A 14,207-nucleotide genomic window follows, 5' to 3' on the forward strand; every position below is an offset into this window, starting at 1 on the left:
TTCTCGAACGTGGTGGTGTGAGACTTCAGGATGTGGAGATCATTGTTAGATCCAGCATTTATTCTCATCGTAACTGCCTTTCAACTGATTGACATGCTGAGTCACTTTTGATAGCTATTAGGAGTCATCTGCTACCAAGATTAGTGGGTTGGACCGAGGTGTGGAGTTACATAGGCCGGACAGGGTACCAGCAGTGGCTTTCCCCGTGTGAAAGTATCTGGACAGATTGCATCATGGTCTGGTACAGCAATGCGATTGTGCAGAGGCTGCAGAGAGCAGCGGACTTGGTTCAATACATCCCATCCCTCCACCATCCCCCCCCAACACACTTCCCGCCAATCTCCTTAAAATTATGCCCCCCTGTGTCTGCCAGTTCCACCCTAGAAAGATTTCTCTGGCTTTCCACTCGATACATCAAGTAACCTCTCATCTGGTTTTCCACTGTAATAGACAAACTAGTATATTTTTCACCGTACCATCTGATGTCCAGCAAGTTTTTCTAGGACATAGTTGTACCGACCTTTAAACGCACTCTAAGGTCAATCTAACCCTTCCCTCTCACGCAGCCCTTCTTTACACACCACCACTCTGTGTAAAGAACTTACTCTAACATCCCCCTTATTCTTTCCTCCAATCACCTTAAAATTATGGCCTCTCGTATTAGCTATTTCTGCACTGGGAAAATGACTCTGGCTGTCTACTCGATCTATGCCGCTAGTCATCTTGTATGCCTCTGTCAAGTCTCCTCTCATCCAGTTTTCCACTGTGTTATCATCATTTAACTAGTTAAACCTAATTAACTGGCCGAAGCTTGGAATTCTGCCACTCCTCAGTTGTCATTGTCGTAAGATGTGTGTGATCATGGTCTCATGACCATGATTGTTCTTGGCAAATTCTTGTAGTAAATTTTCCTACAGTAGTGGTTTGCCATTGCCTTCTTCTGGGCAGTGTCTTCACATCTGGGTGACCCCAGCCATTATCAATATTCTTCAGAGACTGTCTGCCTGGTATCGGTGGTCACCAGGACTGGTGATCTGCATCAGCTGCTCGTATGACCATCCACCACCTGCTCCCATGTCTTCACGTGACCCTGGTCCGGGGTGGGGGGGGGGGGGGAGGACTTAGCAGGTGCTACACCTTGCCCAAGGGTGACCTGCTGGCTAGCAGAGGGAAGGAGTACCTTTCACTTCCTTTGCTAGAGGCACATCTCAGAATCAGAATCCGAATCCTTTATTATCGCCAAGTATGTGGACACATACAGGGAATTTGATGCTGGTTTCCCTGACCTCTCACTGTACAGAATCAAAAAGCAAACAAAACAATAGTGCAAATAATCGTGAACTATACACAATGAGGTATACCTGTGTATGTACAGGTGGACTTGGTTTATAATAGACTAAAATTCAAGTGTTCATAAGACTGATGGTATACGGAAAGAAACTGTTCTTGTACCTATTTGTCCTGGCATACAGTGATTTAAAGCGCCTACCAGAAGGAAGGAGTTGGAACAGATGATGTCCAGGGTGTGATGGGTCTACAATGATGCTGCTTACTCACTTCCTGACTCTAGATGCAGATAAGTCCAGATCGAGGGCAGCTTCACACCATTAATCCTTTCCGCAGCCTGACGGTTCTTTGGAGTCTATTCTTGTCTTGTTTGGTAGCTGATCCAAACCAGACAGTGATGGACGAACAGAGAACAGGAATCTCCACCCTACTCCTCATTATATAAATTAAACAGCTCAGGTAATTGTGAAATTAAAACTAAAATGCCGAGTATCTCTCAACGCCATTCTCCTGCCTTTTCCTCATAACCTTTAACGCCCTTACTAGTTAAGTACTTAACAATGTCCACATCAAGTATACCCAACAGTTAGGTGCGTAAGGTTGTAGGAGTCAAAGTGGACAGCCAGTGCCCTCTTCTCAGTGCAGCAGTGACTAACACCAGAGGACATCCTTTTAAAGTGAGTGGAGTTTAGGGGAGATGTCAGGGGTAGTTTTATTCTATCACAGAGAGTGGAAAGTGCCTGGAATTCCCTGCTGGCAGTGGTGATAGAGACAGATACAATTGGGACACTTAAAAGAATTTTAGATAGGCACATGGATGTAAGGTAAACGGAGGGAAGGGTTAAGTACGTAGGTAGGCAGAACATTGTGGGCTGAAGGAACTGTATGTTCGACCTTTCATCTCCTGGAAGAATAATTAATGCTGATTTTCTTTGTTTAATCTCAGCTGGTGCCAAAACTGACCAGGAATTATGGGAAGGAAGGATATATGGAGAAAACGGGTCCAAAGGTTGGTGAGACTTCCCATGCCATTGTACCTTTGGATATTTGGGATGTTTAATAGTTTACACACGGCTTGATTGTACATTTCTAAAGCCTCTATTGTTTGCATGTCTCCTCGCAGTGAATTATCGGGTCAGGGAAACAGCCTCTCTTTTTCTCATCCATGCAGGCTTCACCAACATTTTAGGGACGGCTTCTTCCCGTCGCATTTCTGAACAGTCAATGAACACTCCCTCACTAGTTATTTAATTTTATATTTCTTTTGTAACCGGTAATCATCAAGAAAGCTCTTCACTGGATCCCAGAAGGGCGGAGGAAACACGGGAGACCAAAGACAACTTGGTGCTGTCTGTACAGGCAGGAATGAGGACCCTGAACCACGCCAGGGGTATAATAGAGAAGATGTCCAAGGACAGACAGAGATGGAAGTCCTTCATTGCTGCCCTAAGTGCCCGTGGTGTAACAGGCAGTAACTGGTCATTATAATTTGTCCCATGATTCGGCTGGAAATGAACTGGGGGGAATTGTTGGGCAATAGGCCTGTTCCACAGCGTATCTCAATAAATAGAAAGAATTAGGCCATTCGGAATTACTTCACCATTCCATCATGGCTGATTTATTATCCCTCTCAATCCCATTCTCCTGCCTTCTCCCCATAATCTTTGATGCCCCTACTAATCAAGCTCCACTTTGAATATACTCAATGACTTGGCCTTCACAGCCATTTGTGGCAATGAGTTCCACAGGTTCCACTTGCAGGGTACCCCCGGGTTGTGTTGGTTGTTAACGTAACGTAAAAGGTGCGTTTCAGTGTTTGTTTTGATGGACATGTGGGATAAAGAAGTAAATGTGAAATGATGGATTATCATCGTCTCTCAGCACGGAGGGGACTGGCTCCCTCGCCCAGCCTCTTGGCTCCACCTAGTGGCCAGTGTCGTTCAGGTTCCCAGTGAGCAACATCCTGTCTGCTGGAGGAACACATGTCTGATAGGCCCGAAACGTCGACCGTTTGTTCCTCTCCAGACATGCTGCCTGACTTGCTGAGTTCCTCCAGCGTTTGGTGTGAGTTGCTCAAGATTTCCAGCACCTGCAGAATCTCTCGTGTTGATAATTATTTTAGGGACTGCAGAATAACCGGCGAACTTCTACAGATGCACCATGGTGAGCATGATTGCATACATGGACAGCATCGGAAAAAGCTACGGAGAATTGCAAACTCAGCCGGCTTCATCATGGGCGCTAACCTCCCCACTATCAAAAACACCTTCATAAGCGATGCCTCAAAAAGGCGGAATCCATCATTAACGACATGCCTTCTTCTCTTTAGACAGGAGGTACAGGAGCCTGAAGGCACTCAACATTTTAGGAACAGCTTCTTCCCCTCCATCGTCAGATTTCCGAATGGAAAATGAAGCCATGTACACTTCCTCACCTTTTGCTGTACTAATTTAATTTGATTTACATATTTCGTATCTCTTATTATAACTCATAGTGTATTCTTTGTACTGCTGTCGCAGAACAACAAGTTTCATGACGTATATCAATGGTAATAAACCTGATTCTGATTCTGAGTAACTTTGTACATCTATTTTTATCCGTGTTCTAACCGTGCTCTCCATTCCCCAGCAAACAGAAGGGTTCAAGAAACGATGGTTCACATTAGACGACAGGAGGCTGATGTATTTTAAAGACCCGCTGGTAAGTTTTCAGAAGCACATTGCATTATAATGCTAACCTGGAGTGCTGTTTTTCTTTGGCATTCCTGCTGCTCAGTTCTTCCTTCCAAAAAAAAAGCATTTTCCCTTCTCACTCAGAGGGTGGTGAGAGTGCAGGACAAGCTGCCAGTGGAAATGGGTCCAATTTCAGCACTTAAGGGAAATTTGGAGAAGTCCATGTATGGAAGAGGTTAAGGTTCAGGTGCAGATTGATAGGACTGGGCAAAACAATAGTTTAGCACAAACTCGATGGACCGAAGGGCCTGTTTCTGTGTTGTAGCACTCTGTGACCATACTACACTTACATGGATTTTAAAGTGCAAACCAGTCTTCTGGATTGTGTAGAATGTGTTCTCTCTTGGTCCAAGAACATAACCTACACCATCAAGAAAGCTCAACAATGCCACTATTTTCTAAGAAGGCTGAAGAGAGCTGGACTTTGCATATCAACACATACACCCTTCCACAGATGCGCCGTGAAAAGCCTCCTAACAAGCTGCGTCACTGCATGGTACGGAAACTGCACTGCAGTGGACAGGAAGGCTCTGCAACTGGTAGTCAGAACTGGCCGACGTATCACTGGCCCCAGCCTACCCGGCATCAAGGACGTATATTCAGAAAGGTGTGGGAAAAGGGCCAGCAATATCGTGAAGGATCCCACCCACCCTGCTTATGGACCGTTTGTCCCCACTCCCATCGGGGGGAGGCTATGCAGCTTCTACCACAGGATCACCGGACTCAAAATCAGTTACTTTCCCCAAGGGGTAAAACTGATCAACACCTCCACCCACTAACCCACCCCTCCACACCCCAACCCCCACTACTTTATCATTTCCTGCCAGTCACCTTCTGTATACAGGCACTCCTGTGTTTAGCGGCACTTTACGGACAGACAATCAATCTACCTATGTCAGCTATTTTATCTATTTATATTTACTGTGTTCTTTATCTTACTGTGTTTTTGATTTTTGCTGCATCTGATCTGGAGTAACAATTACCTGTATTTCATTCTCCTTTATACTTCTGTACTGGAAATTACTTTAAACAATCTTTCGGTGTGGGTGCCACCAAAATTAATTTTAGCTGGTAGCACACAAAATGCTGGAGGAGCTCAGCAGGTCAGGCAGCATCTATGGAGAGGAATAAAGAGTCGACATTTCGGGCAGAAATACTTCATGGATTTCTCCAACACTTTCTCCACTTTCTCCAACATCTGGTAATTTCTCCCCCTTCTCCTTCGCAGTTTTCCCATTCCTGCTCGACCTGCAGAGTTCCTCCAGCATTTTATGCGTGTTGCTGAATATTTTCAATATTTTTTGTGTTTATAGGTCACATTTATTTTGGTTCAAAGTAAATTTATTATCAAAGTGTGTACACTCTGTAGCCACTTTATTATGTACATTCGATAAGGTGCCTCATAAAAGACTTAGAAAGATAAGGATGCACAGAGTTGGGGTTGATATATTAGTGTGGGTAGAAGATTGGTTAAACAATAGAAAGCAGAGAATAGGGATACATGGATGCTACTCTGGTTGGCAATCAGAGGTGAGCGGCGGGCCGCAGGGGTTGTTGCTGGGCCCACAACTGTTCACATACGCATTAATGCTCTGGAAGAGGGGACCGAATGTAATGTGTCTAAGTTTGCTGATGATACTAAATTGAGTGGAAAAGCAAATTGTGCAGAAGATGCGGAGTCTGCAGAGAGATATAGATAGGTTAAGTGAGTAGGCAGATGGAGTACAATGTTGGTAAATGCGAGGTCATCCATTTTGGAAGGAAAAATGGAAGAGCAGATTATTATTTAAATGGCAAAAAGTTGCAGCATGCTGCTGTGCAGAGGGACTTGGGAGTGCTTGTGCATGAATTGCAAAAGATTGGTTTGCAGGTGCAGCAGGCTATCAAGAAGGCAAATAGCCTTCATTGCTAGAGGGATTGAATTTAAGAGCAGGGAGGTTATGCTGCAACCGTACAGGGTACTATGAGGCCGCACCTGGAGTACTGCGTGCATTTCTGTTCTCCTTACTTGAGGAAGGGTATACTGGCTTTGGAGGCAGTGCAGAGGAGGGTTGATTCCAGAGATGAGGGGGTTAGACTATGAGGAGAGATTGAGTCACCTGGGACTGTAGAAACCATAGAAAACCATAGAAAAACTACAGCACAGAAACAGGCCTTTTGGCCCTTCTTGGCTGTGCCGAACCATTTTCTGCCTAGTCCCACTGACCTGCACACGGACCATATCCCTCCATACACCTCCCATCCATGTATCTGTCCCACTTATTCTTAAATGTTAAAAAAGAACCCGCATTTACCACCTCGTCTGGCAGCTCATTCAGTACTCCCACCACTCTCTGTATGAAGAAGCCCCCCCTAATGTTCCCTTTAAACTTCCCCCCCCACCTCACCCTTAACCCATGTCCTCTGGTTTTTTTCTCCCCTAGCCTCAGTGGAAAAAGCCTGCTTGCATTCACTCTATCTATACCCATCATAATTTTACATACCTCTATCAAATCTCCCCTCATTCTTCTACGCTCCAGGGAATAAAGTCCTAACCTATTCAACCTTTCTCTGTAACTGAGTTTCTCAAGTCCCGGCAACATCCTTGTAAACCTTCTCTGCACTCTTTCAACCTTATTTATATCCTTCCTGTAATCTGGTGACCAAAACTGAACACAATACTCCAGATTCAGCCTCACCAATGCCTTATACAACCTCATCATAGTATTCCAGCTCTTATACTCAATACTTTGATTAATAAATGCCAATGTACCAAAAGCTCTCTTTATGACCCTATCTACCTGTGACGCCACTTTTAGGGAATTTTGTATCTGTATTCCCAGATCCCTCTGTTCCACTGCGCTCCTCAGTGCCTTACCATTAACCCTATGTGTTCTACCTTGCTTTGTCCTTCCAACATGCAATACCTCACACTTGTCTGTATTAAGCTCCATCTGCCATTTTTCAGCCCATTTTTCCAGTTGGTCCCTCTGCAGTCTCTGAAAACCTTCCTCACTGTCTACTACACCTCCAATCTTTGTATCATCAGCAAATTTGCTGATCCAATTTACCACATTATCATCCAGATCGTTGATATAGATGACAAATAACAATGGACCCAGCACTGATCCCTGTGGCACACCACTAGTCACCGGCCTCCACCTGGAGAAGCAATTCTCTACTACCACTCTTTGGCTTCTTCCATTGAGCCAATGTCTGATCCAATTTACCACCTCTCCATGTATACCTAGCGACTGAATTTTCCTAACTAACCTCCCGTGCGGGACCTTGTCAAAGGCCTTACTGAAGTCCATGTAGACAATATCCACTGCCTTCCCTTCATCCACTTCCTGGTAACCTCCTCGAAAAACTCCAATAGATTGTTCAAACATGACCTACCACGCACAAAGCCATGTTGACTCTCCCTAATAAGTCCCTGTCTATCCAAATGCTTGTAGATTCTGTCTCTTAGTTCTCCCTCCAATAACTTACCTACTACCAATGTTAAATTTACTGGCCTATAATTTCCCGGATTACTTTTCGATCCTTTTTTAAACAACGGAACAACATGAGCCACTCTCTAATCCTCTGGCACCTCACCTGTAGACAGCGACATTTTAAATATTTCTGCCAGGGCCCCTGCAATTTCAACACTAGTCTCCTTCAAGGTCCGAGGGAACACCCTGTCAGGTCCCGGGGATTTATCCACTGTAATTTGCCTCAAGACAGCAAGCACCTCCTCCTTTTCGATCTGTACAGTTTCCATGGTCTCACTACTTGTTTCCCTTAATTCCATAGACTTCATGCCAGTTTCCTTAGTAAATACAGACGCAAAAAAACCTATTTAAGATCGCCCCCATTTCCTTTGGTTCCGCACATAGCCGACCACTCTGATCTTCAAGAGGACCAATTTTATCCCTTACAATCCTTTTGTTCTTAATATACCTGTAAAAGCTCTTTGGATTATCCTTCACTTTGACTGCCAAGGCAACCTCATGTCTTCTTTTAGCCCTCCTGATTTCTTTCTTAAGTATTTTCTTGCACTTCTTATACTCCTCAAGCACCTTATTTGCTCCCTGTTTCCTATACATGTCATACAACTCCCTCTTCTTCTTTATCAGAGTTGCAATATCCCTTGAGAACCAAGGTTCCTTATTCCTATTCACTTTGCCTTTAATCCTGACAGGAACATACAAACTCTGCACTCTCAAAATTTCTCCTTTGAAGGCTTCCCACCTACCGATCACACCTTTGCCAGAGAACAACCTGTCCCAATCCACGCTTTTTAGATCCTTTCTCATTTCTTCAAATTTGGCCTTCTTCCAGTTCAGAACCTCAACCCCAGGACCAGATCTATCCTTGTCCATGATCAAGTTGAAACTAATGGTGTTATGATCACTGGAACCAAAGTGCTCCCTTACACATACTTCCGTTGCTTGTCCTAACTCGTTTCCTAACAGGAGATCCAATATTGCATCCCCTCTAGTTGGTCCCTCTATATATTGATTTAGAAAACTTTCGTGAACACATTTTACAAACTCTAAACCATCTAGACCCCTCACAGTATGGGAGTCCCAATCAAATATATGGAAAATTAAAATCCCCTACCACCACAACTTTATGTTTCCTGCAGTTGCCTGCTATCTCTCTGCAGATTTGCTCTTCCACTTCTCGTTGACTATTGGGTGGTCTGTAATACAATCCCACTAATGTGGCCATACCTTTCCTGTTTCTCAGCTCCACCCATAAGGACTCAGTAGACAAGCCCTCTAATCTGTCCTGCCTGAGCACTGCTGTAATATTTTCCCTAACAAGCAATGCTACTCCCCCACCTTTCATTCCTCTGCCTCGATCACATCTGAAACATCGGAACCCTGGAATATTAAGCTGCCAGTCCTGCCCCTCCTGTAGCCAAGTTTCACTAATTGCTATAACGTCATAATTCCACGTGTCAATCCATGCCCTCAACTCATCTGCCTTCCCCGCAATACTCCTAGCATTGAAATATATACACCTCAGAAGATTTTACCACCACTCACAATCTATTAGCGGATTTGCTTGAACTTTTAACATCATTTATTTTCACCCCAGCCACACTGTCAGCTCTGGCACTCTGGTTCCCATCCCCCTGCAAATCTAGTTTAAAGCCTCCCCAACAGCATTAACAAACCTCCCTGAAAGGATATTGGTCCCCCTGTAGTTCAAGTGTAACCCGTCTCTCTTGTACAGGTCCCACCTGCCCCAGAAGAGGTCCCAATGATCCTGAAATCTGAAACCCTGCCCCCTACACCAGTTCCTCAGCCACTTGTTCATCCTCCAGAGCATCCTATTCTTACCCTCACTGGCACCTAGCACAGATAGCAATCCTGAGATTACCACCCTTGAGGTCCTGCTTTTCAACTTCCTACCAAGCTCTCTATCCTCACTCTCCAGGACCTCCTCACTCTTCCTTGCTATGTCATTGGTACCAATGTGCACCACGACATCTGGTTGATCACCCTCCCACTTAAGAATGTCATGCAATCGATCAGAGACATCCTTGACCCTGGCACCCGGGAGGCAACAAACCATCCTGGATTCTCTGTCACGACCACAGAACCTCCTATCTGTACCTCTAGGTATCGAGTCCCCTATCACTACCACTCTCCTCTTTTTCCACCCTCCCTTATGCACTGCAGAGCCAGACTCAGTGCCAGAGACCTGACTGCTGCAGCTTGTCCCAGGTAAGTCATCCCCCCCAACAGTATCCAATGTGGTTCACTTGTTGTTGAGGGGAATGGCCACAGGGGAACCCTGCTCTGCCTGCCCTTTCCTCTTCCCTCGCCTGACAGTGACCCAATTTCCTGTCCTCTGCTCCTTTGGGGTAACTACCTCCCTGTAGCTACTATCAATAATCTCCTCATTCTCCCGAATGATCCGCAGGTCATCCAGCTCCTGCTCCAGTTCCCTAACATGGTTTGTCTGGAGCTGCAGCTGGATGCACTTCTTGCAGGTGTCGTTGTCAGGGACACCAGGGAGCTCCCTGACTTCCCACATCCTGCAAGAGGAGCATTCCAACATCCTGCCTGGCATTCTCTCTACTCTAAACAATCTGAACAAAAAACTTACCGGAACCTACCCTGGCCTCTGCCTGTTCTCGCCGAAGCCTGTTGAGCCAAAGCCGTCCCACTCTGACTCAGTCCACTCCAACGATGGCCGCTATATATGGTGGTCTGCTTTTAAACCTTAGCGCACTACGTCACGCGCCTGCGCAGTGCAGACCCTTCTCCCCGAGCAGTGTTAAAAAAAATGACTTTTTCTACCCGATTTCTTCACTCCCTTCTTCTCAGCTGCTTGCTTCGACTGGAATGGAACTCATGGAATTCAGAAGAAAGAAAAGAGATCTTACAGAAATATATAAAATTGTGAAAGGGATAGATAAGATAGAGGCAGGGAAGTTGTTTCCACTGGTAGGTGACACTAGAACTAGGGGACATAGCCTCAAGATTCGGGGGAGTAGATTTAGGACGGAGATGAGGAGGAATTGCTTTTCCCAGAGGCTGGTGAATCTGTGGAATTCTCTGCCCAATGAAGCAGTGGAGGCTACCTCAGTAAATGTATTTAAGACAAGGTTGGATAGATTTTTGCATAGTAGGGGAGTTAAGTGTCATGGGGAAAAGGCAGGTTGGTGGAGATGAGTCTATGGCCAGATCAGCCATGATCTTATTGAATGACAGAGCAGGCTCAACGGACCAGTTGACCTACTCCTGCTCCTATTTCTTATGTTCTTATACTCCTGTGTTCTTACGTACCTCCTGTACCTAATAAAGTGGCCGTTGAATGTATGCCCTTGGGCGGCTTCTGCTGTCACCCATCCACCTCAAGATTCAACATGTGCATTCAGAGATGCTGTTCTCCACACCACTGTTGTAACGTGAGGTTATCTGAGTTACTGTCACCTTCCTGTCAGTTTGAACCAGTCTGGCCATTCTCCTCTGACTTCTCTCGTTAACAAGGCATTTTCACCCACAGAACTGCTGCTCGCTGGATTTTTTTTGTTTCTCGCAGCATCCTCTGTAATTTCTAGAGACTGTTGTGTGTGAAAATCCCAGGAGATCAGCTGTTTCTGAGATACTCAAACCACATCATCTGGCCAACAATCATTCCACAGTCAAAGTCACTTCGATAGCATTTCTTCCCGATTCTGATGTTTGGTCTGAAAAACAATTGAACCTCTTGACCATGTCTGCTTGCTTTTATGCACAAAGTTGTTGCCATATGATTGGCTGATGAGATATTTGCATTAACAAGCAGGTGTGCCTAATAAAGTAGGCACTGAGTATCTATGTCACCCATATGCTTGAAATTCATTGTCTTGCAATAGAACAAAGAAATATAATAGAATCAGTGAAAATCTACACACAAGGACTGACACACATTCAAATGTGCAAAAGAATACAAACTGTGCAAATACAAAATATTAAAAATAATAATAATAACACAAATAGATAATAGTAAGGTTTTGGCTTCACTTAAGAGCTGGAGAACAGTAGAGAGAAAGAAAACTAATTCATGTTGCCTTGTTGCAGGATGCCTTTGCTCGGGGTGAGGTGTTCATTGGCAGCAAGGAGAACAGCTACAGTGTCTTAGACGGTCTTCCACCAACCATCCAAGGAAACCACTGGCAATATGGAATCACCATAGTAACCCCTGACAGGAAGTTCCTGTTTGCATGTGAAACTGAAGACGAGCGGCGAATTTGGATGGAAGCTTTTCAGAAAGTTATCGACAGGGCAATGTTGCCCCAGGAGTATGCAGGTACGGTAGCATAGCGCTATTACAGCACCATTGGGTTCAATTCCCAACGCTGTCTGCAAGGAGTTTGTACGTTCTCACTGTCACCGCGTGGGTTTCCTCACAGTGCAACGCAACACACACACACACACACACAATACAAAAACACATATGCACACATAAACACATATACACACTGATACACACACACACTCAAACACACTCATACACATATATACACACATACACAATACATGCAAAAACACATATACACACACTCCTAAACACACACACACAAAATACAAAAACACATATATATACACACACACACACACACACACACAATACAAAAACACATATACACACTCATATACACACACACAAAATACAAAAACACATATACACACACTCATAAACACACACCCATTCATTCATACACCCACTCATACACACACACACACACACACACAAAATACATGCAAAACACATATACACACACCCACTCATTCATACACCCACTCATACACACACACACACACACACACACAAAATATATGCAAAAACACATACACACACACACACACACACACACACACACACGGAGGAATTTGGCAGGCAACATTTATGGAGATAATGAAACAGCCAACGTTTCAGGCCAAGACCCTGCCTGTCCTGCTGAGCTCCTCCAGCATTTTGTGTGAGTTGCTGAAGGTTTCCAGCATCTGCAGAATCCCTTGTGTTTATGATCTGTGCTCCAGTTCCCTCCCTCATTCCAAAGCCGTACGAGTTGGTGGGGTAATAGGCCGCATGGGTGTAATTGGGTGGTGAGGTCTTGTTGGGGGCAGAATGGCTTGTCACCGTGCTGTGTCTCAAAACAAGTAACTAACAAATGGAGTTTTGCACAGACATTGAGCTGGTGCACACAAAGTGCAAACCAACCACATAATCTTGCATTTATGTCAGGCCTTTAATGTGAGGAATATTCCGAGGCGACTCTTCACAAGGTAGCTGTCAATCAAAATTCGACACCGTGGAACCGAGGTGATAGTGGGACTGGTTAGCTCGGCCTGGTGGGTAGGTTTGAAGTAAGGCCCAGAGCGAAAGAGGGATTGTTTTTGGGAGGAATAGGGGGTATGATCTGTGAGATTAAACATTTGGGCAGTCACCAAAGCTGGAGTAATGTTGCATGGATATGAAGGGTCATAGAGTTACAGAGATGGAAACAGGCTCTGTGGCCCAAATCATTCATCCAGACCAAGATGCCTATGCCATTTTCCTCCATTTGCCCCATATCCCTCTAAACCTTTCCTATCCATGTACCTGTCAATTCTGAGATCACAAACACTTGTGGGGAGAGCGAGTTGTAGGGCAGGACAGGAGGAGGGTGGCGATGCCAGAGGAAGGCCATAAATTTGGAACAAGGTTGAACATTTTGTAAAAGCTGTTGGATTCAGTGTCAATTTAGGGTAAGAGGTGACATGAGAAAATATCCCTCAATTGTGCAGAAGATTGTCTTAGGCCACACCAGGACAATTATAGGATGCAGAGCTGGGCTGAGAAGTGGAAGATGGACTTCAACCCATAAAATCGTGAAGTGATTCACCTTGGAGAGTCAAATTTGAACACAGAATGCAGGGTTAGTGGCATGGTTCACCGCTGTGTGGAGGAACAGAGGGATCTTGAAGTTCACGTCCATAGATCCCTCAAAGTTTCCGTGCAAGTTGATCAGGTGATTAAGAAGGTGTACGGTGTGCTGACCTTCATTGGCCAGGGGATCGAGTTCAAGTGCCGTAAGGTAATGTTGCTGCTCAATAAAACCCTGGTTGGACCACACTAGAAATATTGTGTTCAGTTCTGTTCACCTCATTATAGGAAGGATGTGGATGTGCAGGGGAAATTTACCAGGATGCTGCCTGTATTAGAGAGCGTCTCTTATGAGGATAGGTTGAGAAGCTCAGACTTTTCTCTTTGGAGCATAAGAGGATGAGAGCTGACTAAATAGAGATAGAGCTTACCTTTTAACCTACTCTTATATAGCCCTCCATTTTTCTATCATCCGTGTGCCTATCTATGAGCTTCTTAAATGCCCCTAATGTATCTGCCTCTTCCACCAGCCCTGAAGCATTCCACATACCCACCACTCTGTGCAAAAAAAAACACTTACCTCTGACATACCCCTATACTTTCAAAGTTCAAGGTAAATTTATTATTGAAGTGTGTATATGTCACTATATACTATCTTGAGATTCATTTTCTTGTGGGCATTCATAAAACAGAGAAATACAATAGAATCGATATGGCAGCATGAAGAAGAGAGCATGGCTCTTTTCCTCTCCAATTACCTTAAAATTATACCCCCTCGTATTAACTATTTCCATCCTGACTCTTTACTATTCCTTCTAAGCTGCATGGGTAAGCCTTTGTTGCCACACAGCT

The 14,207-nt window shown here is 44.7% G+C and overlaps 1 protein-coding gene across 1 annotated transcript in view; it reads left to right on the plus strand.

The window, feature by feature from the left end:
- LOC140203179 (arf-GAP with dual PH domain-containing protein 1-like) overlaps positions 1 to 14,207 on the plus strand; it is a 211,154-nt gene that overhangs the window by 192,871 nt on the left and 4,076 nt on the right. Inside the window, exons 8-10 of the mRNA XM_072269091.1 lie at positions 2,234 to 2,296; positions 3,916 to 3,987; positions 11,567 to 11,795. Coding sequence (XP_072125192.1) covers positions 2,234 to 2,296; positions 3,916 to 3,987; positions 11,567 to 11,795 — 364 coding nt within the window. The remainder of the gene's footprint in view (positions 1 to 2,233; positions 2,297 to 3,915; positions 3,988 to 11,566; positions 11,796 to 14,207) is intronic.

Source organism: Mobula birostris, chromosome 9 (assembly GCF_030028105.1).
Source record: "Mobula birostris isolate sMobBir1 chromosome 9, sMobBir1.hap1, whole genome shotgun sequence".
Taxonomy (NCBI): Eukaryota; Metazoa; Chordata; class Chondrichthyes; order Myliobatiformes; family Myliobatidae; genus Mobula; species Mobula birostris.